The sequence below is a fragment of the Babylonia areolata genome, chromosome 12 (assembly GCF_041734735.1).
Source record: "Babylonia areolata isolate BAREFJ2019XMU chromosome 12, ASM4173473v1, whole genome shotgun sequence".
Lineage (NCBI taxonomy): Eukaryota > Metazoa > Mollusca > Gastropoda > Neogastropoda > Buccinidae > Babylonia > Babylonia areolata.
Window position 1 is genome coordinate 34,094,757 of NC_134887.1, and position 27,250 is coordinate 34,122,006.

A 27,250-nucleotide genomic window follows, 5' to 3' on the forward strand; every position below is an offset into this window, starting at 1 on the left:
CTCGCTCAGGAAGTAGAGGGAGAGAACTTCACACAGCCGATAGCAGACGTTGCATGATGGCGGCCCGGGGAATGCTGACGTGTTGCCATGCGGTGGTTTTTGCTGTCATTTTACTGTTCCAGCCAGTTTTCACTCAGACTGATAGAGATGTAATGAGTGCCAGAGTTGAGGTAATATTGTGTGTATTTCTTATTGGTGATTTATTTTTCTCATGTCGTCTTTTTCTTTTCTTTCGTTTTTTTTTTTTTTTTCTGCCAGCAGTGATCCACTGGGTCTTGGTGAAGAAATAGCCTCAGCAGATCTGATGCGGATATCAGGTTTATTCGGAGAAAAAAGTTTAAGCGTTTCTGTAATTATATTTAATTTTCTTTATCGATCATAGTGTGCAGTCATACAATACTTACAGTTTTTCATTATTTTATTAAATCACAGTGCATTTTCGTATCTTTTCCGTTACAATTTTTAAATGTGTCTTAGTTATTATTGTTCATTTACTGATTTTGTCTTATCTTATGTCATTTATGTGTTACTGTTTTACACAAACCTAGATTAACCTCTCAAGGTCTGCTCAGCACAATGCTGTGTTGCATAAAATAATCATATGTATAGATCAGTCCACATACTCAACACACCTTACAACTGAAACAAACTACCACTGGGCATCTGTTTGTCTTTACCCTCCCCCACACCCTCAGTAAAAAGTTTGTTCTTCTTTAAGCTTCCAAAGTGTGTTTGTGTGTGTGTTTGCTTCCCAAGTGTGTGTGAATGTATGTGTGTGTACCTATCCCTCCTCACCCCCCAATTCCCCTGAACAGCAGTGGAATGATGCCACCTTCACCTCAACCTCTTCTTCACATCATCAGGGAACACCAACTACAAAATAGTAGTAGCAAACTCCCCCAGTTTTAGGTGCCAGAATAATCAATTCATATGATTGTGGGCCTTCAACAATAAAGAAGAAGAAGTGTGTGTGTGTGATATATAATTCCTTCCACACGCAAGTCATTGAAAGGATTGAATTTACATCATTACTTAGAAGTTAGATGACCAAGATATATATATATATTATACAGCACTTTCTCCTGAATAGAGTATTGTTTGTGTACATGGCTGCTCAGTTGAAGGTCATCAGCATTTAACTAAGCACATGCACAGAAATGGTAATTTGATCATATGAATTGCTTTAACAGCCTACAAACACAAGCATGTGTTATTGATGAAGTTATTCAGTTATTGCATTCTTATTTTCCATGTTATAATAATGTGAATCAAACAAGTTGTTGATATATATGTCATACTATAGTAGTGGCAGCAGTTTGCATCTTTTTACATCTGTTGATAATCATAATGAGAATTTAGGGAAGAACTTGAATGAAGTGGAGGAGGCATGCTTGAACTGCAGAGGGAGTTTGTACCAGACAGGTGGGCCATGAAAAGAAAAAGAATCACGACCAAAGAATGGAAGAAGAACGGATCTGATGGATTGGGATTCATATGTTGATGTCAGATATCCCAGGACAGTGCTGGAAATTCAATGCAAGTTTATAGCTGATGCTGTATTGATCTTGCCTTTCTATGCTTAGCCCTTGACACACTTGAATTCAATGCTGTTACAGCTGTAAAATGTACCAAGTAAGAGGCATGGGACCTTTTAATGTTTTATGTTAAATTAAATAACAATTCATCTGTTCAGGTAAATGAGTATATTGTTGTATGTGTGTGTGTGTGTGTGTTCTGGCATCTGCCATGTACATGTGACGCACATTTTTTTCTTTTTTTCAGAGCTGCACTGGATGACGTTTGAATAAACTTCCAGAGGTGAAGAGGTTCATTAACAGGGACCTCCCTCTGTAGTATCCTTCAGGGAAGACTTTGCTGTTGTTGGCTTCTTCAGCTTAATAATTACATTACATTATGAATTCTAATGTTATTTGTGGTTGTCTTGTTCTACACTTTTCCTCTTTTTTTTCCTTTTTTTTTTTTTTTTTCGATATGTTTTTATTATTTGTGTGTGTGTGTGTGTACAAAAACAAATTTAGTTAAAAGTGCTTTGGTTGTTATAATTTATTGTGAAGTGTAAAGTTCTGGTAGTTTTACCGTATTAATTGTTTACTTTTATGAAAATAATCATATTAATATCTGATGTATTGAATGTATACATGATCCTCGATGGATTGTTATGAATGTCAGTTCATTTGTGTCTTACTAGTGATGATAGACATTTACAGTTAGATTGTGAATAGGATCTGGAGAAATGCTTCAAGCTGCTTGACTATTGTGTGTGTTGTTCTTCTCGTTGGTTTATTGTCGGCTCACAACAAGGTGATTTAGACACATATATGTGAGGGGTCAGATATGGGACAACAGATTGTGTTTCATGTGTGTGTGTGTGTGTGTGTGTGTGTGTGTGTGTACTGTTCTATATGGTGTGAAGCTGTATGAAAGTACAGTAGAATTAAAGACGTTTTCATCATTCATCATCAAGATATTTAAAAAAATGATAAAGCAAAACAAAAAAGAAACCAATGATGTCTTATGCTTGCATTATCAGTCATGTTCTGGAAGTTATTTTATAATTATAGATCATGAATGTATACTATGTAACGATGTGTACAATCATAAGTGTCTCTACCACTGTACCAGTGATGATCCTTAACTCATGCAAGCCACAATGTTAAGTTCCAGCATGTTCCAGGCGCTTCTCCTGACCTGCTGCTGCTTAATAAGGATGGGGAAGTTTTGCAGGTATTTGTTGATCATATCAACTTCTTTTGTGATACTTGAAAAGTTATGATATTATAATAAGTTGGTAAAATAATGTCATTTCGGATCTTGTGTCAGCCATGAAATATCTTATATCAAGATGATTTTTTTTTTTTTTTTTTTTTTTTTTACTTTGCTCTGCATGCTAATTTCCAGCAGAATGAACAAACTTAGACAATACAATAAGCTAAGTGTAATAGTTTCCTGGGAAAACGTGTTACAAAGGTGTTTCAATATGCTGAAGTTTTATTTGGTCTGCAGGTTAATGTTTAGATTTGAAGGATAGATGCTAAGATGTGTGACACTTGTATGCTTGAGCATGTGCAAGTCTTTATGAGAGAGAGAGGGGAAGGTAGGAAGAGATTGCATGGAAGATTGTTATACACCATTACATGTGTGTGTGTTTGTGTAGGGGGGTGGGGATGTGCACCTATGTTAACGTGTCTATGCTGTTTGTGTGTAGTGATGGTATAATAGACAAAACTCTGCATTTTGATGCAACATGCAATTGGCTCAGTTCCCAAGTGGGAAGCAGGTTCCTCTCCTCTGCCCCGCCCCCCACCTCCCCAGCTTCCGCTGCTCTTATGGTAGTGTTTTAAATGTCAGTGCTGATGTGGGACAAAAATGTGTGTCCCACTTGCAAAATCCACTTTATTTACTGGTTGTAGAACTGAAAGAATCCTTGACAAGAGAGAAACTCATGCCTGAAACTAAAGAGAAATATGAAACTTTCAGATTGAAAATAGAAGAGAGATTAAGCTAGTTTAAAGAGTTATGTCAACAATTTTGTTGTTGTTGTGGTTGTTGTCATTGGGGTTTTTTGTGTGTGTGTTGTTGTTTTTTTGTTGTTGTTGTTTTGTTTTTTTTGGTATGCTTTCTTTATATATGAGCCTGGATTTCTTAAAAAGGAAAGTACTGTGAAAAAAAGGAAAGTAATACAGAATGTATAACAACACAGAACAGTATAAAGCTTTACAACACACTTGTGCACACACTGAAGTATTAAAGCAAATCGCCAAAAGTGAAAAGGAAGGCAAGGCATTATAGAAAACTAATAAGTTGCTCTAGAGAAGGGAAGAAAATATGGAAGGTATTAATTTTGACAGAAATCAGTGAGCTTGGGATATATATGCATATTACTGTGTGTGTGTGTGTGTGTGTGTGTGTGTGTGAAATAGACCAGAATCGATAAACTGTGCAAACATATGCAGAATCTGAGAATGATTTGAAAGAACCAAATTCCAAGGTAACATCTGTGGGCTATGATAAATAAAAAAAATCAGTTGGCTGGGCCATGGGAGGTGACATCTGTGACTCTCAATTGAATTAGCAAAGAGCGTATTGATTGCATTTTTTTTTCCTCTCACAGTCCTACTTGGCCTTTCTATGTTCTTCTTTCCTCTTTCTCCCTGGATTAAACTTCGTGGTCCTTTAGCTTTGCGAACTGTCATCCTTCTCAGCTGAATTTTAATCCCTGTGTGAGCACAGAAGTGTGAACTTGTCTCACTGCTATGGAACTGAAGTCAGCAGACAGTATAACTTTCACTAATATTAGCAGCATAAGTACAGAAAATGTTTTTTCTTCTTCTTCTTTTTTTTCCTACATGTCATCTCCCATCCTTTTATTTGAAAACACCGATGAACTTGTCGGCTGACAGGATTTGATAAAGTCACCAATTAGCCAGCATTTCTAAAATCCTAACATGTTTGATAAACAGTACAGATTTCAGAAACCTGCAAAGTTAAAAAGTCTGCGGTTGAAATGGTTATGAACAGATCAATCTGCCAACCTCTGCCCATGAATCAGCAGTGAAACATCCGCATACTTTCATCTGTGTGTTAAAAGCGGAGTGTTGTACACTTTCTGTATATATGATGTTAATGTTTCCCACACTATGAAGTGTAGTGAATTAAAGTTTACATTTTTTGCCGTCATGCTAGTCAGCGTATAGAAGTTTAAAAGTGAACAGTCCCCCGTCCATGGGTACATCATTCTGTTTGAGTGTAGTTCTGTTAGACTGCAGACTATACATGTGAAAGAGATGTTTGTAAACTAAAAGGGATAAGTGTTTAGTGAACTGAAGAGTTCAGGCATGGGCTGTGCAGGCAGACAGTCTCAGCAGTCATTATGAAGGACTGGTGCTGTCACATCCATCACATTGCTGATGGACTGACCAGGAGTAGATGAACACTTTAGATGCCCCACTGTGTGTGTGTGAGAGAGAGAGACAGACAGACAGAGATAGAGATAGAGAAGGATACATTTGTGCATGGGAAAATAAGATAATGGCTACTGGTGCAAAATGCAGCTTTGCCTTTATTGGTGTCCCCCACCACCACACCATACCTTTCTTTCTTCCTCCCTGTACTACCTTACTTTCTTGGGGTGGGGGAGGGGGGTGGGTGGGGGGTAATTTCTTTTAACTAAACCAAGTATATGCACTACACCAGACAGCTTGCCTTTTCACTCTTCACATTTTATTTTACTTTTATTTGTTTTGCTTTATATTTCCTGTACTGCTTTAGAATAATTTTATTGGACTTCTCTCTCTCTCTCTCTCTCTCTCTCTCTCTCTCATTCAGCCTTCTGCTGCATGCATTGATTGAGAAGCCTACGAACAACCATCTGTCAGTGCCTCCATTAATCATGTGCTGATGCTGCTGTCGGATCAGATTTCACTCTGTTCACAAGCTGCTTGTGATTGTTATGTGGCACATGTAAAGAGGGAAGTAATCAGTGTGTGACTGAACATGTTCTGCAGTCACATACATACGTGTATGGAAAGTGGGGAGCATGAGATGAACATTTTTGAATGATTTGTTATTTTTTCATATTTCAAAAGCATGGGTTTTAACACCTGCAAATAATGATGAACATGACAAATATGCAGATACAAGTGCATACGCATAACACATGAATACACACACCATGGCCCCCGTATACAAAACAACTCCACAAAGCACTCTCCACAATAATCAACTATTAGCCCAGATAGTTTGGACAGCAGTTGCCTCCTCTGCTGTTCTGATGTTATGATGATGATGGTGCGTTGATCAGTATTATAATTATCATTAGTAGTAGTAGTAGTAATATTTACCATTGTTATTATTGTTGTGTCCTCATCGTCACTGTTTTTGTTGTCACAAGGACAGATTGGAAGACTAGGCAATGCCTAAAATCTTTATCCTCGAGTAATGAAGTTTTTGAATCTTGAATCTTCTGATGGTCATAATTGGACTCGGCTGACTATGGTACATACATAATGTCCATGTACCTTTCACTTGAATCGATTGTTTATGTTGCAGCGTATAGACCTGAGTAAATACAATCAGAAAGAACTGAACGAGCTGTTCGTGGGGAAGGGGTTTTTCAAGAAAGATGACGCCAGCACCGAAGTTCCAGACAAGCTCCTGACAGGACCATATGGAGATCCTGTACCAGTCATGGGGAAGGCCAAGAGCAAGGAGGATTTGTAGGGGACGGGTGTTTGGGACGGTTTCTAAGGGGGGGGGGGGGGGGTTACCTGTTGGTTTGTTTTCTGTTTCTCATGTTCTGCTGTTTCTTGTTCTTTACCTTTCTTCTCGTTGCATCACTGGAGTTCAAAGCATGTTTCAAGTTTGCTGTGAGAGCTGGAAAAGGAATTACAAGAACTGTGTCTATAGATTTTTTTTTTTTTTTTTTTTTAAAGAATGAAGAGCATATGTGCCAAAGAATCATTGTGTTGGGATCACATCCAGTTTTCATTTAATAATGACATGACAGTTCTATTACATTTTGAGTGTCTGAAGCAACACAGTGAATGTTTCGAATTTTGTACTTGAGATCTGGAACCAGAACACTTAACAAGGCTGTGACAGTAGTGCATATAAAGAAATGCAAAACTTATTGTGAGAAAGGACACATGCACACACACACACACACACAGAGTTGAGGGTGCTATATATTGGTTGTGTTCATTTCAGTGAATTAACTCATGCAAGGTAATAATTCTACACTAACGACAGTGCCATGACATTAACATTGTCTCATTGTAAGTTAGATAGTTACCAGTCTCCATTTTGTTAAGCAGAATGTACATGAATTGCTTTCCTACATTTTCCATTTAAGACAGTTTTTATTTGGGAATTGCATAACATTCTGTAATAGCAAGCATTTGATCATCTCTAACTCACAACAACAGTGATTATAATTGCATGTCTGTTTGAATTCCATGTGAATGTGCTTGTTAGGATTGAAGTAATTTGTCAAAATCAAAGTCCCATACGCCCTTTTTTCTCAAGATGAGCTAACAGATGTTTTATAACTGTACATTCCGAACTGCATTTTGGTATTTTATTTTGGTAGTTGTGGAAATGACAATCTACAGTGTTTTTGTTAGCATTCTTGGTGAGGCAGAGCTCTCATTTTTGTTTGTGTAATCTCAGAAACAATGGCTTGAGTGTCTAGGGGGAAAAAAAACATAAAAGTAACCTTTACTCGAGGTCGGTGTACATTTGGCACATAGATTTATTTTTGTCTTTTTTATCAGGTGGTTTACATACAGATGAATTGTTACCAAGTTACCAATATATGAAAGAGAGAAAGTTGAATTAAAGAAATGTTTTTGCGCATTTCTTCTAATTCTATGTCCCTTTCACCCCGCACAAAGTAAAGTACATGTTCTGGTGTGTGTTTGAGTGAAAATTGTTTTGAAATGTTTTTGTTTGTGTAAATTTTTGGTGATATGGGTAAATTATATCACTTTTTAAGTTTTAGTCTTCCTGTAGATATTTTTATATTAATCTGTGCATTGTCAAAAAAGTGTTCTTGTGGCAATCTTTATCACTTCATTCTTATCTTTGGTATTCTGTCTTGTCTTTTAACTTTAGATCACATTCTCCAATTTGTTGTATATATATTAAAAAAAAATACAAAAAAAAAAGTTCAGTATTCAAGTTGGACAGCAGAAATGCTTGAAGGCCTGACAGAATGAAGTTTAACACCAAAACGTGTTCGGTGCTAAACAGATGTACAGTCAGGGCCCCTTGCATTCCTGCAAATCACAACTTGGTACTGAAACAACAAAAAAAAAGAATAAAAATATTGTGTATGGAAGTCATTGTTTTGTGTTTTTTGGTGATGAAAGGTTTGTGGACATGGAAGGCTCCATGGGAGAATGAATATTAAAGTGCACTTGCTGTGTGTGTGGACGGTAAATAAATGGAAATTACACTGCATGGTTAGTGATTGGATTTCTGAGTGGTCCTCTCTTTTTTTTATATTTTTATTAACCTGTTATTGTAGGTTTTTTTTTGGGGTGGGAGGGGGGCGTGTTGATAACAATCCTGTGTTGAGCTGTTTTAATGCTGTGAACTATTTTTTTTAGATTTGTATCTCTGGCAGTTCAGACTAGTCCCTTTTTCTTGTCTGCAATGGTGGACTGTAGCTTGAGCTCCCACATTCATTGCTGTCTGTGACTGTGCTTTTAGTTTTAAACTCGTCATACAGGCAAAGTAACTTTGTTTTGGGGGATGTCAAGTTTTCTGAAGAGCTCGTTTCCCATGGTTTGTGTTGAGTGCCACAGTGGTATGGGTCATGGACGACCCACATAAGCTTCCGTGTGGAGTCAAAAGCGACAGTCAGCAAGTTAACTTAAGGGTGATGCAGGACAATGGTCGACAAATACTTCCTATGTCAAAAGATGAGTAACACTTTGGTGTTTAATACCCCACTGCCTGGGCTGCCATTTACAATTTAACTTGACGGCTGGATAGACTTGTGCATGATCTTTTTACTGTTTCTGATATTGTGAAGCTGGTCAACCTCATTACCTGGAAATTTAAAGTTGAATGCCAACACAAAGTCGAGTGGTACACAGTTCATGAAATCCAAGTGTAGGAGTTTGAAGAGGTATTTGACAATGGCCTTATAGCAGAGAGTGGAAAACAAATTAAACACTGATCATTCGATCTAAAATGGCTGAAGAGGTATTTGACAATGGCCTTATAGCAGAGTGGAAAACAAATTAAACACTTATCTAAAATGGCTGAAGAGGTATTTGACAATGGCCTTATAGCAGAGAGTGGAAAACAAATTAAACATTGATCATTCTAAATGGCCTTTACGGAGAGCGCAATATGAGCTCAAAAAATGATTTGAGATTGACCTATCATTTTCTAAGAACAATGGCTCCAATTGAGAAGATTTTTGAGATTGGAAAATGAGTCCATATTCATCCATTAATAAAAGAACCAGAAAAGGGACTTAGTTTTTGTGTGGATGGAACATGTAGATGTTTTCTGTTTTCAGTAGATACAACACAGCTGAAAAAATTCCATTACATAGTTTTCAAGACATCTCAGAGCTGACAAGGACAGAGAGGGTGGGTGGATGGTTTTTCCTCTGGAAAGCAAAACTTATAAACAACCAACCTGGTACACAGGATGAAATGTTTACATGCTTATCAATAATAATCTCTGTTGTTCAATGGGACAGGAAGGATAGAAATGTAATAGGTGAAAATGCATCACCAGTTTAAATTGCAGACTGTGTGTGTGTATTTGTGGTATTTTGAGTCTCGTTCAAACAAATTGAACAATAAAACAACAAATACAAAAACTACCTTTTTTTAATTCATCACATCGACATCCAAAACCTAAGTTAAATAATAAAAGAACAGTTGAAAATTACAAGGTGCAGTTGTTTTTATGCTCTGCAACTCCAAAACCATGACCATGCAACTGTGCCATGTTCACACACAGCCTTTCCTGACTAAACATGTTCCAGAACACAGTTTCTGTCCACACCGTCTTCCTTTACACCACCTTGCCAGTTACAGAACAGAAACAATGGCTGGCTGTGTGAAACACACATCAGTTGTGGATGGGAATAAAATCATGTGTAAGACATCAAGATGAAGTGAATCTCCCTAAACTGAAATCAATAAGACCCCCAAACACATACATTCCTTTATTATAAACCACTCACACATGCAACCCCCCCTTGTCCCTGCCCCACCCCAAATATAATTATCTCAACTTGTAGTGCCAACAGAATGGAAAACAGTGCACAAGATTCATACTGTACATCTTTTATACAGATAGAAGTATTCAACATTCACATTGAGATGAAGTCTCGTGAGAAAGACTCCTTCCTCCCCATTTTCTCTCCGACCACTCGATAGAAAACAAATGAACGATGACACAAGAATGGTTAAATGTTGGGATGACTATATACACACTGTGAAAAATGAATGTAGTCCACATCAGACACTGTATAAGATGGACATGTGACACCATGACGGCTACAGAGGGACACATGACATCAAGGTCAGTCTGTACAGTGACACAGAGGTATGTGTGGAACACACCCAACTGGTACATGAGTTTTTCTTCACTTCCACACCTCTTCACATTTACTGCTCTAGGACATTTTATTAAACATATGCTGCACACAGTTCTACTCTAAACAAACATCCACACACAAACATACACTGATACTACTGTTGAACAGTTCATCTTAAAAAAAATATATACTGAAAAAAAACACACCACCTTAATGCTTAAAAATTCAAAAGAAACGCAATTACACGTACCACAATAAGGAGACAAACTTAAGTGAAGAATACACACTGGAATTTAAATTGAAACAGGAAATTTAACTGACATTCTTGTAATCGTACAAAAAAAAGGAAGAAAAAAAATCCATGTTTTGCAACTGAATTTAAAACAAAAGCCAAAAATAAAATCAGTTCTTCTTCCAAAACAGTCATCACACTGATTGTACAGAATCAAAAACCTGATAAGTCGCCATAAACCAATTACAAGTCTCTTTATCAAATCTGGTCTAAGATCTATGTAATCATCATCCATAAAAAGAATGTTCCGAATATAATCCTTGAAGCTTCACCTGACTCCACTCTTCAGTTACTTGTGATAAATGCGAGAAGATAGAACATGAGAATAATGGGGATTCCTCGACATGGCCCCAAAACCAGTTTACAGTAACAACTACTTTTCATGCGAGTTCTCAAGGTCAAAAACTCTGCGGTATCAATCTGGAACAGTCTTAACCTAACAATAGAAATTCTACTGCATTCATGTTTTGAACGGTCTTGATATTCTTGTCAGTAACTGTTAATGAGGTGCTTTTATCATGTCCAAAGGAATAAGGTGGTGAAGAACAACATGTATAGAGATGACAGTCTGTGATGGTCAGAGTGGAGGTACAATCCCATTCTAAGTTTCCCCAAGAGAGAGAGAGAGAGAGAGAGCAGAATACCAGCTTGTGTTGAAGCAAGAGAAAGCTTTGTAGCCTGAGTGGCAACAGTCCAGATGTGAAAACTTTGTCCCCTCTTCAGCATCGGTTCCAGCAGAGTTAGGAAAAAAAAAAAAAGACGGTAGCAATGCCATTGTTACGTCAGGGACACCGAACCCAGGCTGGAGAGGTGAGAAAACATCTGCAAGACGGCCGCCATCATTTGAGGTCACTCTGTGGTGCTGCCAGCCAAGGCCACAACCTCTCTCTCGCCAACAGTCATGAAAACTTTGCGGTGGGTGTTCTTGATTAGGACAGACACACACACACAGCAAAGGCCACAACTGGGCCTCTTATTTCCCCTTGGCCTTGGCATTGCCTCGTGGAGGAGTCACTGGTCGCCCCTGGTTCAAGCCTCCATAGGGAAATTTCTTTTTGTCTGCAGGCTTCAAGATCTGAACACACACAGCACAGTAACTCTACAATAGTCTACAAAATCAAGGACATTTTCATTTAAAACCCCTTAGTATTGCACAGTTATAAATTAAGTAAGATGTATTGTCTCCATCTTTCTACCACTAAATTTTTCTCACCTTAATCAGACTAGCATTAGTTTTCAGATTTACCCAAAATGATTGATCACTGCTTATCATTTTATATTAAATTAAACATGCAATATCTTACTAACTGAAAAAATATTAAAGTTATATTATCATCATATCATCCTAAAAATACAAAGTACGATCCAATCATTAAAATACAAATGAACCTGCAAGCTTCAAGCTATCTCACTTTATCAAATGATCAGCAAAGAAAGAAAATGTCTCGCACAGATCTTGAAACGCCTACTGAAACTCGCTCTGCCATGCTTGAAATAGATCATAAATACAACAAACCCATCTACTGCCCAGTGAACACACATATGAAGAGGTGCAACTTCAACATATCTAACAGGAGTGGTGGCATAGGCGGAAGGGACAAGGGGACATGTCTGTACCTGGAAGGAGCACATCAGTGTCTCGTCCACAGACATCATGGCACCAGCGTTGTCAAACTCGCCGCAGTAGTTGGGGGCGGAGAAGAGGGTGACTAGCTGACGCTTGGCAAAGAACTCATAGCCATCCTCAACCACCTGTGCACAAACAAGGTCAACAGTCACACCAGCTGCAGTCATGACACTACTTATGCATTCCTCTTGCATACCATACTAATTCATGTTATGCTGGCACTATCTAAAAAACAAACAGTTGTCTTACATCCTCTCACATTCAATACAGATACGTGTTATGTTAGCACTATCATCTGAAGATGTAAAAAAGATGAGAAATTCTATTCATATTATTTGTTGTGAGGATCAGCACAGCATAAGTTCTACTGATCTTGAATTATCTAGGTGGCCCTTTAAAAACCACATGAAGACACTTATTTCATCTGACCACAGAATAAGCTAATAATTACTGCACTCCTTCCGCCAGCAATTATTATATAACTTCAGACAGATACAGTCACATACACACCCTCAACCTTTCCATCTTTAGCAACAAGAAAGAGAAACACACAGAGACTTTTTTCAGGGGTGGGAAAACACTTTTAAAACAGCTTAAATAGAAAAAAATAAAAAAATAATTTTTTTTAAAAAGCCTTACCTGGTGGGCACGGCATATAAGATCCAAATCGTGCTTGTGAAGGAACTTGGCCACCACTTCTGCCCCGAAGGTGAAAGACACACCCCGGTCGTTCTCTCCCCAGCCCATGGTCTCCTTGTCAGGGTCTGACCACAGCAAGTCGCACAGCAGGCCCTGGTCCGGCACGTCTGTGGGACGCATGATACGACGGATCTGCTCCATCGACTGCAAGTCAGGACTCAAGCCTGCAAAACATACACACTGGATTCATTTGACTTGAACTCCAGCCTGCAAAACACTTTCACAAAACACTGGGTTCGTCTAACTTGGACTCCAGCCTACTACAAAACATACAAACTGGTTTCATCTGACCAGGACTCCAGCCTGCAAAACATGTTCACAGAACACACTGCATTCATCTGACCTGGACTCCAGCCTGCAAAACATGTTCACAGAACACACTGCATTCATCTGACCTGGACTCCAGCCTGCAAAACATGTTCACAGAACACACTTCATTCATCTGACCTGGACTCCAGCCTGCAAAACATGTTCACAGAACACACTGCATTCATCTGACCTGGACTCCAGCCTGCAAAACATGTTCACAGAACACACTGCATTCATCTGACCTGGACTCCAGCCTGCAAAACATGTTCACAGAACACACTGCATTCATCTGACCTGGACTCCAGCCTGCAAAACATGTTCACAGAACACACTGGATTCATCTGACCTGGACTCCAGCCTGCAAAACATGTTCACAGAACACACTGCATTCATCTGACCTGGACTCCAGCCTTCAAAACATGTTCACAAAACACACTGGATTCATCTGACCAGGACTCCAGCGTGCAAAACATGTTCACAAAACACACTGGATTCATCTGACCAGGACTCCAGCCTTCAAAACGTGTTCACAAAACACACTGGATTCATCTGACCAGGACTCCAGCCTTCAAAACGTGTTTACAAAACACACTGGCTTTACTTAAGCAGGACTGAAGTCTGCAAAACACACTAATTTCATCTATCACGACTTCAGCCTAAAAAACGCACACACAATACACAACAGATTTGCCTATCTTGTGTTTCATAACTTGGCAATTGAAAAGTTTTCAGTCTCACTGGGGTTTTTTCAGTTCACAAGGTGATGTGTCAAGATTTTTCTAGATCTACAATACTGAAAGTTTAGGGGGTTTCTGTTTGTATGCTTTTTAAAGGAAATTTTCTATCTAAAATTACGTTTAAATAACATACTTACCGTGACCCAACAAGTGCAGACTCCTGCAGGGGTCTGTCATTCCTGTCCTGTGCAAACTACTATCCACCTATGCAGAGAAAACGAAAGCAACTATGGCCGATAACCTCCCGGAAGTAAGTAACCTCCCCTCTGTCCCGCTAGCTAGCGCCCTCTTTTTCCAGCAGCCATCATGACTCCTGTTCCTGTGCTCTTCATACGGGTAAGTTTGTTTTTTTCCCGTATTCTCTGCCTGTCTGTCGATTCTCTGGCATTCTTGTTTTTTGTCAAATTATGTCTCCAACCAGGTCACATAATTATGTAGCTCGACTGGGCAATCCTGCTAAAATCAAGGCGCGATCGCAATCGATTCGCCGACACTCTGGGGGATTTTTTCCCTTTAGGGATGGTGGGTGGGAGGGGGTTATGGCAGATCTACTTCTACTTACGTGAAAAATCTAAAAACAGTCAATGAGCATCCCTACTTCAACAACTGATTACAAACATCTGCATAAAACTGGAGTTTGTCAAATATATATAAAAGACATAATTAGCAAAAATTATTCAATGCTGATGACTGTATTGGTTTGTTTGTTTGGGGCGTTTTGGTTTGGGTTTTTTTGTTTGTTTTTTTGGGGGGTTGGTTGGCTGTTTTGTATGCTTTCTGTTTTTGTTTCGACTGTCTATTGAAAAAATAACCAACCAACTGTCCCCAATCTGAACACTCTTATTTCTTGACATTTGCAAAGAATGACTCACTACCTCTGTAACCCACTAACGCTTTCCACAACATACCTCCATGACAGCAGAAGATCTTCTCATCAATGATGGCTGCAATAGGCAGGCAGTTGAAGCAGTCTGTGAATGTCTTCCACAACTTGATGTTGTACCTCCTTTTGCCTGTAACCAATACAATGTTTTTCTATTTTATGTGTGCACTGATTTTTTTTCCCCAATGACTACACAGATAAGTTCAGAGTTGCAATGCAAATTGTTGAACTGAAAATGTTAAAAAATAAAATTAAAAAAAATGTTTTTAAAAGTTTGTCTATTTGCCATCTCCCCACAACCTTAATTTTCTCAGCCAAGCAGTGCAAGCTGAACAATTCAATTTCTTTAATTCGAAACAGTAGAACAGTTTTACGACAGGACTTAACAATCATGTACAATGTTCTAAGTGCCCCACTAAACAGATACAACTTACATTCATCATAGAAGCCATAGATTCTGTTGATGCTAGCACATTCATGGTTGCCTCGCAACAAGAAGAAATTTTCTGGGTACTTGATCTTGTAGGCCAACAAGAGACAGATGGTTTCTAAGGACTGTTTGCCACGGTCAACGTAGTCACCCAGGAACAAGTAATTGCTCTCTGGTGGGAAGCCGCCATACTCAAACAACCTCAGCAAGTCATAATATTGACCGTGAATGTCACCTGCAATCAGAACATAAAAACAGTGTTAAAAAAAATAATAATAAAAAATAAAAATAAAAAATTAAAAAAAGAGAGAGAGAGACTAGACCTCAAGCAAACATTCTCTTCTAAAACACTAAACAGCAAATGATTAAACATATCCTACTATAAAATGCATGTGAAGTGTGCCAGTCTATAAATTAATCACATTAAAGCACCTGTGTGCTAGAATCCTTAAAGCAGTATATCCAGTATCTAAGGGCTTGGCCACACAACATATCTATGTATGTATAACAAAGCAAGCTAATTTTCCAGTTTACACAATCATCTTAATAAATCTGGCCTGAGTTATCTATATAATGAGCTGGAGCACTGGCCTGAGTCATCTATATAATCAGCTGGAGCACTATAATCAGCTGGAGCACTATCACTTGATCCAGTAATCTGACACTGACAAGCCAAAAGTAATTTCATTGATTTCCAGATTTTTCCATTAAGAGTGGCCCTTTAGCAGTTTCATCAACAAATTAGTATATCACCCAAATGCTGCAATGTTTTCACATCACAATAGTTGCAGATACACCTAGTCACTAAAACCAAAAACCAAATAAGTGAACTGATACAACTACAAGGCCATATATATGTGTAGAGTTCGGCCATATGAGAAAGAAAAATGTGTGTAAAATAGTGTACACACTGTGTGTGTATGTGTATGTATGTGTGTGTGTGTGTGTGTGTGTGTGTGTGTGTGTGTGGTGGGGGTTGGTGGGGGTGAGGAGGAGTAATCACATACCACAGATCTTCAGGGGAGCTTCCAACTCAAGCAGGATGGGCTGACTGAGGAAAATTTCCCGAGACTTCAAGCACAGCCCCCTGATCTCAGACTCTGTCAACTGTACATTCTTCCCAGGTCTTGAGCCACGAACTACAAAAACAAACAGCAGATTATTGAGAGCATTCATCGCACAGATAGATACTTCACGTCTTGGCTCTTAGAAACAATACACACAACAGTCATTTAGAAATTTTAAATGCTGAAAGTGAATAAGTGGAAAATATCCATCCAAAACAATCTCCAAAACAGGTGTCTTGAATTTTCTTCATATGGTCACTTCTAAAGTTTCTGCAATGATATTCACAACCACAACAACCTTCCTGAATGAACTAAGAGCACACAGATACTTGCCAGATACTTGACATGATCACAAAAATTTTAAGCAGTTTCTGGAAGTTATGTTCAGAACGTCAAAATTGTCTCAGTTTCAAAGAGCTGACATTCACAGGGTTATCAATTACCCCCATGCTCCAAATGCAGCCACAAATTCTATTCTTTCTTCCTGTCTTTTTTTTTTTTTTTCTTTTTAAACTGCTCAATCAGGCGAAAGTGAGGTGACTTCAGATTTGCACTATTAGAAATGCTTTGTTTTCTCATAAAGTTCATCAATCTGTGAAGTAATTCGGATTTAAATTTCACTTCCAGTTTCTGTTAAAGACAAAAATGAATTACCGCAATCTGTGTTTAAGTCTGTTTTAAATGATCATAAACTGATAAAAGCACCCATGTTGATGCACTGTCTTTTTTTTTTTTTTTAAACTATGATACTCTCCCACCCCCTGCAAATACCCATCACCCCACCTCCTGTTTCTTGTAACACCTGTGTACTTGGTATAATCATGGTAATGAAAGGCCTAGTATTATATTTATATCTATACAGTAATACACTATACTGAAATGTAATGAATCAAAAGACGAGGAGAAATCCAACAAAAAGGAACATTCTGAGGTTTTAACAGTCACACATTTGTCATCTGTAGATCAGTTAGGGCTTGTGACTTTATGAGTCACAGAACTAATCAAGTAATAGATGAATCATGCAGGCAGTTTACTTCAGTTTCTGGTAAATCTGTATCTGATGGCGACCACTGGGGATTTGTAAAAAAAAAAAAAAAAAAAATTTAATTCAAGAAGTTATCTGACAATGATTTTAACTTTGAACTAACCGCAATATGAATATCTAAAACATGAATCAAAATCGAACCCTTCTATAATGTTATCATACTGTAACTGAATAGTAACAGTTCCTCTTTTGTTGTCCTGTTCAGTTTCGAATAGTTCAGGTCAGTCTCGCTGCAACGGAAAACACTGTTCTCAAATGCAAAAAGGGCCTTTCAGTCTTAAAAGCAATGGCAACCAAAGGAATTGAACAACGCCACCTCTTCCTGCTATACCAATCACTCGTCCTCAGTGTGATCGACTACGGACTTGGGCTAACAACACCGTCTCAAAGCAACCTCCTAAAATTAGAAAGAGTCCAAAATAAAGCTATGAGGCTGATCCTTGGAACAACAAAAGACACGCCCACAGAAACCATGCGATACCTGCTTGACCTTCCTTCAGTGCAGGCCAGAAACAAGTTAGAACAGGTCAAGACCTACTTCAAAGCATTAGAAAACCCTCAAAACCCACTGCATGACGCAGTCAAAGAACAAAAAGGCAGCCGTCTAGGACGAGGAAGATCATGGATGGGGCAAGCAGAAGACACAATCCAGCTAGTATGCCGACTTCAAGACCTGAAAGAAACAAAAGAATGGGAGAAAAACCCCGAAAACCTCAACCATCTATTCAACACAGTCATTTCACCCACTCTAGGAAGACATTGTCGGGAATGGCCAGAGGGCAAAACTGATGCGGAAGTGAAGCTGCTTATAGAAGAAAACAGTAAAGAAGAGGACATCATCATATACACAGATGGCTCAGTCACCAAAGACCAGTCTGGCTGGGGATTCACTGCGAAACAAAATGGAAAAACAATTTGGGAAGAGAATGCTGCCTACAAAGTCACAACCTCCAGCCTAACGATGGAAGTTGAAGCCGTGACACATGCCCTCCAGTGGCTATCGTCCTTCCATACGCCCGGAAACCAACATGCCATGATCCTAACCGACTCAATGAACCTCATACAGAAAATTGAAAACGGAAGGGGAAGCCCAGAGTGGCATAACGCAATGCGCAACTTTCAGATTAAAAAACTCACATGGTCATACTGCCCGGGACATGCAGGTGTTAAGGGAAATGAGCGAGCTGACAGACTTGCTGGTAACGCAACACCAACGAGCAGCCTACATCTAGGAAAATCGGAAATCCTCAGAAAAGTCAAAGAATACCAAAAAGAACAGGTACAAGGCCATCACACCATTGATCGCCTCAAAGAAATAAAAGCAGAGAGAGGGAGCGGCCGCAAATCTAACATGAAAGGTAGAGCACGATGCTTTGCAAATCAAACAAATATCGGCATCATTTCCAAACCAACATTGCGCAAATTTCTTCAAAACGGAACAGAGTCTCTGTGGGCCTTTCCAAATACAATAGACCGAGCAACACACTAGATGCCACGTTCTTGGCATCAGAGATCTTTTCCCATCCCTCTTGCGGCCAGTCAGTGGCGGCTGTGTGTGTTTGTGTGTATGTGTGGGTCTGTGCTTTTGAGTGCGTTTGTGAATGCGCGAGAGTGAAATTGCAACAAGTGTCAGGAGAGATATGTGTACGTGTGTGTGTGTGTGTGTGAGGGGAGGTGGGAGTGCGGGGGGAGGTGGGGTAGAGGATGAGGTATGTGAGTGTATGCATGCCTACACTGTGGGAGCAACAGGATATTGGAACGTGTATATACATATATATATATATATATATATATATATATATATATATATCTATCTTTGTATGTACGTGTGTGGGGTTGGGGGTGGGAGATATGGGCGTATGTGTGTGTGCTTGTACAAGTAAGTGCTCATCTCTGTGAGTGTGTGTTTGTGTGTGTGTGTGTGCCGTGGAAGCTGCGATACGTAGACTAGAAATAAGTGTGTGGAGGAGGGGGTAGAGGAGGTGCAAGGTAATGTGTGTGTGTGTGTGTGTGTGTATGTGTGTGTTGGAGCTCATGTACGTATATATGTATTTGACTGTGCTTTCATATGTGCTTGTACAAGTAAGTGTTCATCTCTGTGAGTGTGTGTTTGTGTGTGTGTGTGTGTGTGTGCCGTGGAAGCTGCGATACTTAGACTAGAAATGAGTGTGTGGAGGAGGGGGGTAGAGGAGGTGCACGGTAATGCGTGTGTGTGTGTGTGTGTTGGAGCTCATGTACGTTTATATGTATTTGACTGTGCTTTCATATATGTGAAACTGCATGTCTGGTGCATTTCTGTTATGCATGTGTGGGTGTATGTGTGAATGTGTGTCTTCATATTTTACATTTATTTGCTTATTTATCACCATTGTTGTCTTATTTATTTATTTATTTATGTTTTATTATTATCATTTTATTAGTATTACTAATATTATTACTACTACCTTTTTCTATATTATAATTATTATTTATTTATTTATTTATTTATTTATTTATTTATGCAAGCTTATCTATTATTTATTCCCCCGTTTGTTTGTTTTTTTTGTTTGTTTTTTGTTTTTTTTGTTTTTTTTTTTGTTTTTTTTTGTTTTTTTTTTGTGTGTGTGTGTGTTCTCAAGGCCTGACTAAGCGCGTTGGGTTACGCTGCTGGTCAGGCATCTGCTTGGCAGATGTGGTGTAGCGTATATGGTTTTGTCCGAACGCAGTGACGCCTCCTTGAGCTACTGAAACTGAAACTGAAACTCGCTGCAAACATCAACACACAAGCCCTCCAAAAAAGTGTTTACAAATTGTGACATTGCTCTTTCTCCTAGAAATACACTGATACAGAAGCATAGCAAACACGCATTTTGATGGGTCACATCAATCAGAATGGCGTAAATTCTATAATATTATTTTCAACAGGCCTAGTAGCACAAATAAAAAAACAATGGATTCAGTGTCATTCAAACTTCCTATATTTTATTAGCTCACGGGTACTTTACTTACCTTCCAATAATCTTGCTATAATACTGTCGATGTTCAATTTGTCTGTATCGGCCATTACAAGAAAGACTAGGCTTTGCAGAGAAACGTTTCACAATGGCGTACGAGTTGAAATCTTGCAGATGATAGACGATTTTCTTGGGTTCAATCTAGCACTTCTAGCTAGCTCAAGATGGCGGCCGTAGTGAAGGGCGTATGAATACAACTAAAGATCCACAGACATTTGGCCAAAGCAGGCTCCATATAATCCGACCAGTCACACGTTGCTTGCAAACAAGAAAAACATATTAGTCATATAGATGGATAAATGTATGTATAAAACCACTCAACCAACAATGTCGTGATACCATGTATGCAATTGTTTTGAAAACTATTTTGTATATACTGAGGAATTAGGCGGAAAGTAATCACCATTAGACTGAAAACGAGGCTGGTTAAAGTTTGCGACCCTTTCAAGTTGCCTTTGAAGCAGAAACTAAAAAAAAGCATGGGCTAGACAATTTCTGCATGCTGTTGTTATCCAGCATGGATATTAAGCGCCACAGTGATTGTAGTTTGATAGGAAAACATGTGGAGAAAAAAGAAACGTAAAACAGAATGGTGATGAAACGACGAGGTGCGTATCAAGCCGCCATATTTGTTTATCCCAGTTACGGCCATTGCACACTTTTCAAATTGACCCACACACTCTCACTTGCTATCTGTTCGTATTGTATTTGCCCGTTTTTGTAACATGTTTCATGCACACTTTTGATTGAAACTGAGATATGTGAGAAATAAAACGGTTCTGTAGTTGAAACGCAATAATTATAAATCTGATGGGAAATAATTGATCAGCTAATCATCATCTTATGTCCATATCATACTCGTAGCAACACTTTTTTCCAAGACTTTTTGAGTGACAGTCACTCCAAGGCAAGATTACGTTCAGTACCCCTGTAACTGTATTTCATTTTCGTAGCGTTTTGGCAACGTTTACTGAGCTCAAATTAACATGTGGCTGTCACTTGTCAAACTAATTGCAGATAGGAGGAGGGGAAGGGTTAGAATATGGTTGTTTCAAAACTTATCTCAGGTTTTTATTTTCACATCTTCAGTTAGTCTTCGTCTTCTGTTATATTTGTGATCAGTAACTCCCATGTTCACGTGTATTTGTATTGATATATGAGTAGACTTTAAAAGTTTAATCATATTTGACTCCCCCCCATTTTATTGATTGGTACACACAGTAAGCCTAAGCCAGAATCCATTTTCATGGGTGCGCATGCTGGTTATGTTCATGATGTTGTACAAGTATGCAAAGAAGATTAAAGTGCCTGTATACTTGACATGTCTGTCTTTATCAGAAAGAGCGATTTCACTGTCATCCCAAACCACCATGCGTAAATGCTGGGATCGAACCCCAGGATCCTAAGATTGAAAGTCCAATACTTGATAGTATGAGTATTTATGTAACCTGTTGGCTGTTGCAACTGTCAACTGTTTGTTTTGAACTGGAATTTAGTGGGAAGACAGTGAGTTGAGAGTTCGCCTTCCTCTGTCCGTCCGGGCCTCTTCACCGACCAGAGGTTAAACACTTTTGGCAGTAGGGTAGCCTCTGGTCTCACAGTGGCAGCAGACACAGCTACCAGCCTTCACTTCAGTACTTTGCTGGCTCGGCGTGATGCTGTTCTCCACCTCTCCAACATTCCATTAGAGGAGAGGGCTGCTTTGCGGTCCATCCCGGCGCAACAGCACTCCCTCTATGGCCAGTATGCACCCCATTTCATCAGCCACAGGGCAGAGACAAACAGGAAGGTGGCTTCATATTTAGCCCACACCTCCCAGGGGTGTCAGGGTTCACTGTCATTGAAGAGACGGGCCACCAGGGCCCTCCATACGCCATGCTACCTAAGTTGAAGCAGCATGCGCAGAATCAGCGGCAGAGGAATAAACCACCTCATGTCTGTCCAAGCTGACTGGCCATGCCCAAAGCCAGAAGGCAGCACCCCCAATAACTGGGCCCTGATTCAGCACCGCCAGTCGTCCAGCCCCTCCAAGTAGGAAACCTGTCCCGGCACGCACATCAGTGGCGCGCTCTGGGACTCAACGACTGGATTGTGTTGGTGCTAGAGTCAGGGTATATGCTGCCTTGGGCGGAGGACCGCCCCCCTCTAAGACCCATTCCTCTTCCTTATGTGCCCAGCTCTGTGGAGCAGGAGAGCATCTTAGAGACAGAGATATCGCACCTACTCCTCATAGGAGTGATATCTCAACTCTTGGACCCAGGCCCCGGTTTTTACGGCCGTTTGTTCATGATTCCTAAGGTCTCAGGAGGGTAGAGACCAGTCTTGGACAAATTCCTCCCCAAAATCAAATTCAAGATGAACACACAGGTGCAGATTCAAGAGACCATTCAACAGAGTGATTGGGCTAGCTCTATCGATCTGAAAGATGCTTATTTTCATACCCTCATTCATCAGGCATCCTGTCGGTACTTGAGGTTTGTATGGAGGGACAAGGTGTTTCAGTCCTCTGCCCTCCCATTTGTTCTGTCCCTTGCCCCTTTCCTGTTTACCAAGGTGGTGCGGGAATTGGTGTCCATCGTCCGGTCAGAATCCATTCGGCTCTGTGTGTACCTGGAGGACTGGCTCATTCTGGCCCAGTCGCAGGCCCTGTGTCAGAGGCATACGCTATACGGCCAGACTTCTAGACCTTTGCTCGCAACTGGGCTTCCTCATGAACCAGGAGAAATGCCATCTGTCCCCAAGTCAGTCCTTTTACTTCTTAGGGATGAGATTCGACACATGGTCCATGATAGTCTCTCCGACACCAGTTTCAGTTTCAGTAGCTCAAGGAGGCGTCACTGCGTTCGGACAAATCCATATACGCTGCACCACATCTGCCAAGCAGATGCCTGACCAGCAGCGTAACCCAACGCGCTTAGTCAGGCCTTGAGAAAAAAAAAAGGGGTGAATAAATAATAGATAAATACATAAAAAAAATTACTACTACCACTACTAATAATATGTATAAGGCGCAAAAACTTGATGAAGCCAACTATAAGTGTACATAAATAAATAAATAAATAATAATTATAAAAAATTTTAAAAAGTAGTAGTAGTAATAATAATAATGATAATAATAATAATGAATAAATAAAAAGACAACAATGATGATAAATAAGCAAATAAATGTAAAACATGGAGACACACATTCACACATACACCCACATATGCATAACAGATATGCACCAAACATGCAGTTTCACAGATATGAAAACACAGTCAAATACACATAAACGTACATGAGCCCCAACACACACACACACACACACACACACACACACACACACACACATTACCCTGCACCTTCTCTACCCTCCTCCTCCACACACTCATTTCTAGGCTACATATTGCAGCTTCCATGGCACACACACACACACACACACACACACACAGATGAACACTTGTACAAGCACACACACATACGCCCATATCCCCCACCCCTAACCCCACACACATATATACAAAGATACATATATATACACACCTGCACATTCCAATATTCCATTGCTCCCACAGTGTAGGCATGCATACACACACATACCTCATCCTCTACCCCCCCTCCCCCCCGCACCTCCCACCACCCTCACAGACACACACACACACATATGCATTTGCACAGAACTCTCCTGACACTTGTGTACACTTACACCCTCGCGCATGCACAAATGCACTCAAACACACAGACCCACACATACTCACAAACACACACATACACACACGCACAGAGGCTGCCACTGATTGGCCGCAATAGGGATGGGAAAAGATCTCTGATGCCAAGAACGTTGCGTCTAGTGTGTTGCTCCATCTGTTGTATTTGGAAAAGCCCACAGAGACTCTGTTCCATTTTGAAGAAATTTGCGCAACGTTGGTTTGGAAATGATGCCGATATTTGTTTGATTTGCAAAGCATCGTGCTCTACCTTTCATGCTAGACTTACGGCCGCTCCCTCTCTCTGCTTTTATTTGTTTGAGGCGATCGATGGTGTGATGGCCTTGTACCTGTTCTTTTTGATATTCTTTGACTTTTCTGAGGATATCCAATTTTCCTAGATGTAGACCGCTCGTTGTTGTTGCGTTACCAGCAAGTCTGTCAGCTCGCTCATTTCCCTTAACACCTGCATGTCCCGGGCAGTATGACCATGTGAGTTTTGTAATCTGAAAGTTGCGCATTGCCATATGCCACTCTGGGCTTCCCATTCCATTTTCAATTTTCTGTATGAGGTTCATTAAGTCGGTTAGAATCATGGCATGTTGGTTTCTGGGCATATAGATGGACGATAGCCACTGGTGGGCATGTGTCACAGCTTCAACTTCCATCGTTAGGCTGGAGGTTGTGACTTTGTAGGCAGCATTCTCTTCCCTAATTGTTTTTCCATTTTGTTTCGCAGTGGATCCCCAACCGGATTGGTCTTTGGTGACTGAGCCATCTGTGTATATGATGATGTCCTCTTCTTTACTGTTTTCTTCTATGAGTAACTTCACTTCCGCATCAGTTTTGCCCTCTGGCCATTCCCGACAATGTCTTCCTAGAGTGGGTGAAATGGCTGTGTTGAATAGATGGTTGAGGTTTTCGGGGGTTTTCTCCCATTCTTTTGTTTCTTTCAGGTCTTGTAGTCGGCATACATTATGCTTGCCCCATCTATGATCTTCCTTGTCCTAGATGGCTGCCTTTTGGTTCTTTGACTGCATCATGCAGTGGGTTTTGAGGGTTTTCTAATGCTTTGAAGTAGGTCTTAACCTGTTCTAACTTGTTTCTCCCCTGCACTGAAGGAAGGTCAAGCAGGTATCGCATGGTTTCCGTGGGCGTGTCTTTTGTTGTTCCAAGGATCAGCCTCATAGCTTCATTTTGAACTCTTTCTAATTTTAGGAAGTTGCTTTGAGATGGTGTTGTTAGCCCAAGTCCGTAGTCAATCACACTGAGGACGAGTGATTGGTATAGCAGGAAGAGGTGGTGTTGTTCAGTACCTTTGGTTGCCATTGCTTTTAAGACTGAAAGGCCCTTTTTGCATTTGATAACAGTATTTTCCGTATATTTTCTGAAGGTCAGCATCCTGTCGAAGTGTATCCCCAGGTAGCGTAGGCATTCGGTTTTCTCGATCTGAATCCCGTCGAATGACACAGGTGGTGGTGATTTGCTCGAGGTTCTGTTGTTGAGGGTGCACAGCAACGTTTGGGCTTTCGCTAGATTGATGGAAGATCCTGTGTCTTTGCACCATTGAGCAATATTGTTTAGTTGTTTCTGGACGGCTTTAGTTCTTTCCTGAGCATCTTTCGAAGTTTTGAAGACCAGGCCATCATCCGCAAGAGTAAGCACCCGAGCTATTCCATTGTTGTTTAAGTCTGCAAGGCCCTTCGTGTAGACATTGTAGAGGACAGGAGAGAGCAGAGACCCTTGTGGCAGTCCCATGGATAGTTTAGAAGGTGCAGACAACCAATCTCCGAGGTGTAGGATGACGGTTCTTTCCAGAAGCGCTGCTGCTATTCCATGTGGACTTGCCTGTTCTGTAATCACCTTGATTTGAAGGGAGAATGTGCCTGTGTTCAAGATCCCTTGCAAGTTTCCTGGCTATCATGCGTTCCATGAGCTTTCTAGCAATGTTTTGCATGGTTAGGATCTGGTAGCCGCTTACCTGACGATAGTCCTTTCCTGGTTTTGGTATGGGTTTTAAGAAGCTGTGTGTCCAGTCCTCCGGCACATGTCCATTGTGGAAACTGTTTTGATACAGATTGAAAAGTTTGCTTCGGTCTTCTTCCGATAGCTCCTTGATGTCCGAGTAGCAAATTTTGTCTGGGCCAGGAGCCGATTCTTTCTTGCATTTAGCTATTGCTTCGTTTAGATCATCTATTGTCAAGTCATCATCGGGTCCAGTCTGCATAAGGATTTGGTTTAATTCCTCAACATATTTCTTTTTCTCTAAGTTTCTTTGATCGCTCTGTTGTATGAAACGTTTGAGCAGGGCAGATCCTTTTTCTTTGTTTGTCTTAAGCTTGGTTCTATCAGTATCTAACATGTTTGGGGTTGTTGTTGTGCACGATTTCCCTTCCATATGATGATAAAATTGCCAGAACTCTGTTAATGTTGTGTCGAAACCGATTGCCTCGCAAAACTGTTTTCACTTGTCATTTTTGGCCTCTTGAGCAATGACTTCAGACTGTTTAGTTTTTTCTTTCATTTTTGTTTCAATATCTTTGTCCGGAGAAGGTTTTGTTGTTTCTTTTTGCCAAAGTTTGACAGCCGCATGTTTTTCTGTCCAGGCTCTCTCTGTGTCGGTATTCCACCATGGGGGCTGAATAGTTTGCATCCGGTTCGGTGCCGTTCTTTTGTTTCTTCTGCGTCTTAATTTTTCGATGATGGTTGTCTCTTTGGTTTCATACTGAAATGGATCATGCAGTTTCATACAGGGTTTATCTGACAGTTTCTGTGGACTGAAAACTACTGGGAGTTGGTCACTGCCTTGGTGTGGAAGCGTCTCAGCATTCATTTCTGTTCTGAATTTTGGAGATGTAAGAGCGATGTCGATCACACTGTCACTGTCCCCTTGTCTTGTTCCAAGGCGAGTTGGGGATGTGGTTGTTAATGGGCCAAGAAGAATTTCCCCTATCATTCCTTCAAGTGCGAGTCCTTGTGGGTTGGTGTTCCGCTGGTCCCATAACTTCGATCTTGCATTAAGGTCTCCACAGATAATGACTGAGTCTCCAAATTCGTTCTCTATTTCCTCTGAAAAGGCCCAATCCTCTTTTGTTGTGCAGGTTCCTGGGTGAACCTAGGCATTGATGAGCACGATGCTTTTGTGAATTCCGTCAGGTTTTTCAAGACGTACACCCACTAGTTCACATGAGTTGTTACACCATTTCTCTAGATTTATGGTGGAAACTTTGTTTTTAGGTTTTTGTTCAGTATGATTGCTACTCCTCTTCCTTCATTCCTTTGAAAGACTGTGAAATTCTCAAACTGTATTGGTCTGTCTGCACTTGTCCGACACCAGATCGCTGGGACTGACTGGCAGACCTCCTCGGCCACTTGCGCTGTTCCTGTCATGCAA

The 27,250-nt window shown here is 40.2% G+C and overlaps 3 protein-coding genes across 3 annotated transcripts in view; 2 read left to right on the forward strand and 1 right to left on the reverse strand.

Annotated features, from left to right (window-relative positions):
• Window positions 1–10: 10 nt before the first annotated feature.
• Window positions 11–7,858, forward strand: LOC143288560 (selenoprotein M-like). The gene is made up of 4 exons (XM_076597161.1): window positions 11–170; window positions 1,783–1,853; window positions 2,667–2,745; window positions 6,070–7,858. The coding sequence occupies exons 1-4, from the start codon at window positions 54–56 to the stop codon at window positions 6,238–6,240; spliced, it is 438 nt and encodes a 145-aa protein (XP_076453276.1). The 5' UTR covers window positions 11–53; the 3' UTR covers window positions 6,241–7,858.
• A 1,495-nt stretch (window positions 7,859–9,353) lies between these two features.
• On the reverse strand, window positions 9,354–20,357 carry LOC143288558 (serine/threonine-protein phosphatase PP1-gamma catalytic subunit B). The gene is made up of 7 exons (XM_076597159.1): window positions 20,165–20,357; window positions 16,072–16,203; window positions 15,069–15,299; window positions 14,660–14,764; window positions 12,646–12,869; window positions 11,997–12,131; window positions 9,354–11,454 (listed from the first exon to the last, which is right to left on the reverse strand). Exons 1-7 carry the CDS (start codon window positions 20,217–20,219, stop codon window positions 11,353–11,355), a joined length of 984 nt encoding a protein of 327 aa, XP_076453274.1. The 5' UTR covers window positions 20,220–20,357; the 3' UTR covers window positions 9,354–11,352.
• Window positions 20,358–20,616: 259 nt separating this feature from the next.
• LOC143287907 (uncharacterized) overlaps window positions 20,617–27,250 on the forward strand; it is a 43,414-nt gene continuing 36,780 nt past the window's right edge. The window contains exon 1 of the mRNA XM_076596149.1: window positions 20,617–20,777. Coding sequence (XP_076452264.1) covers window positions 20,759–20,777 — 19 coding nt within the window. The 5' untranslated portion in view covers window positions 20,617–20,758. The remainder of the gene's footprint in view (window positions 20,778–27,250) is intronic.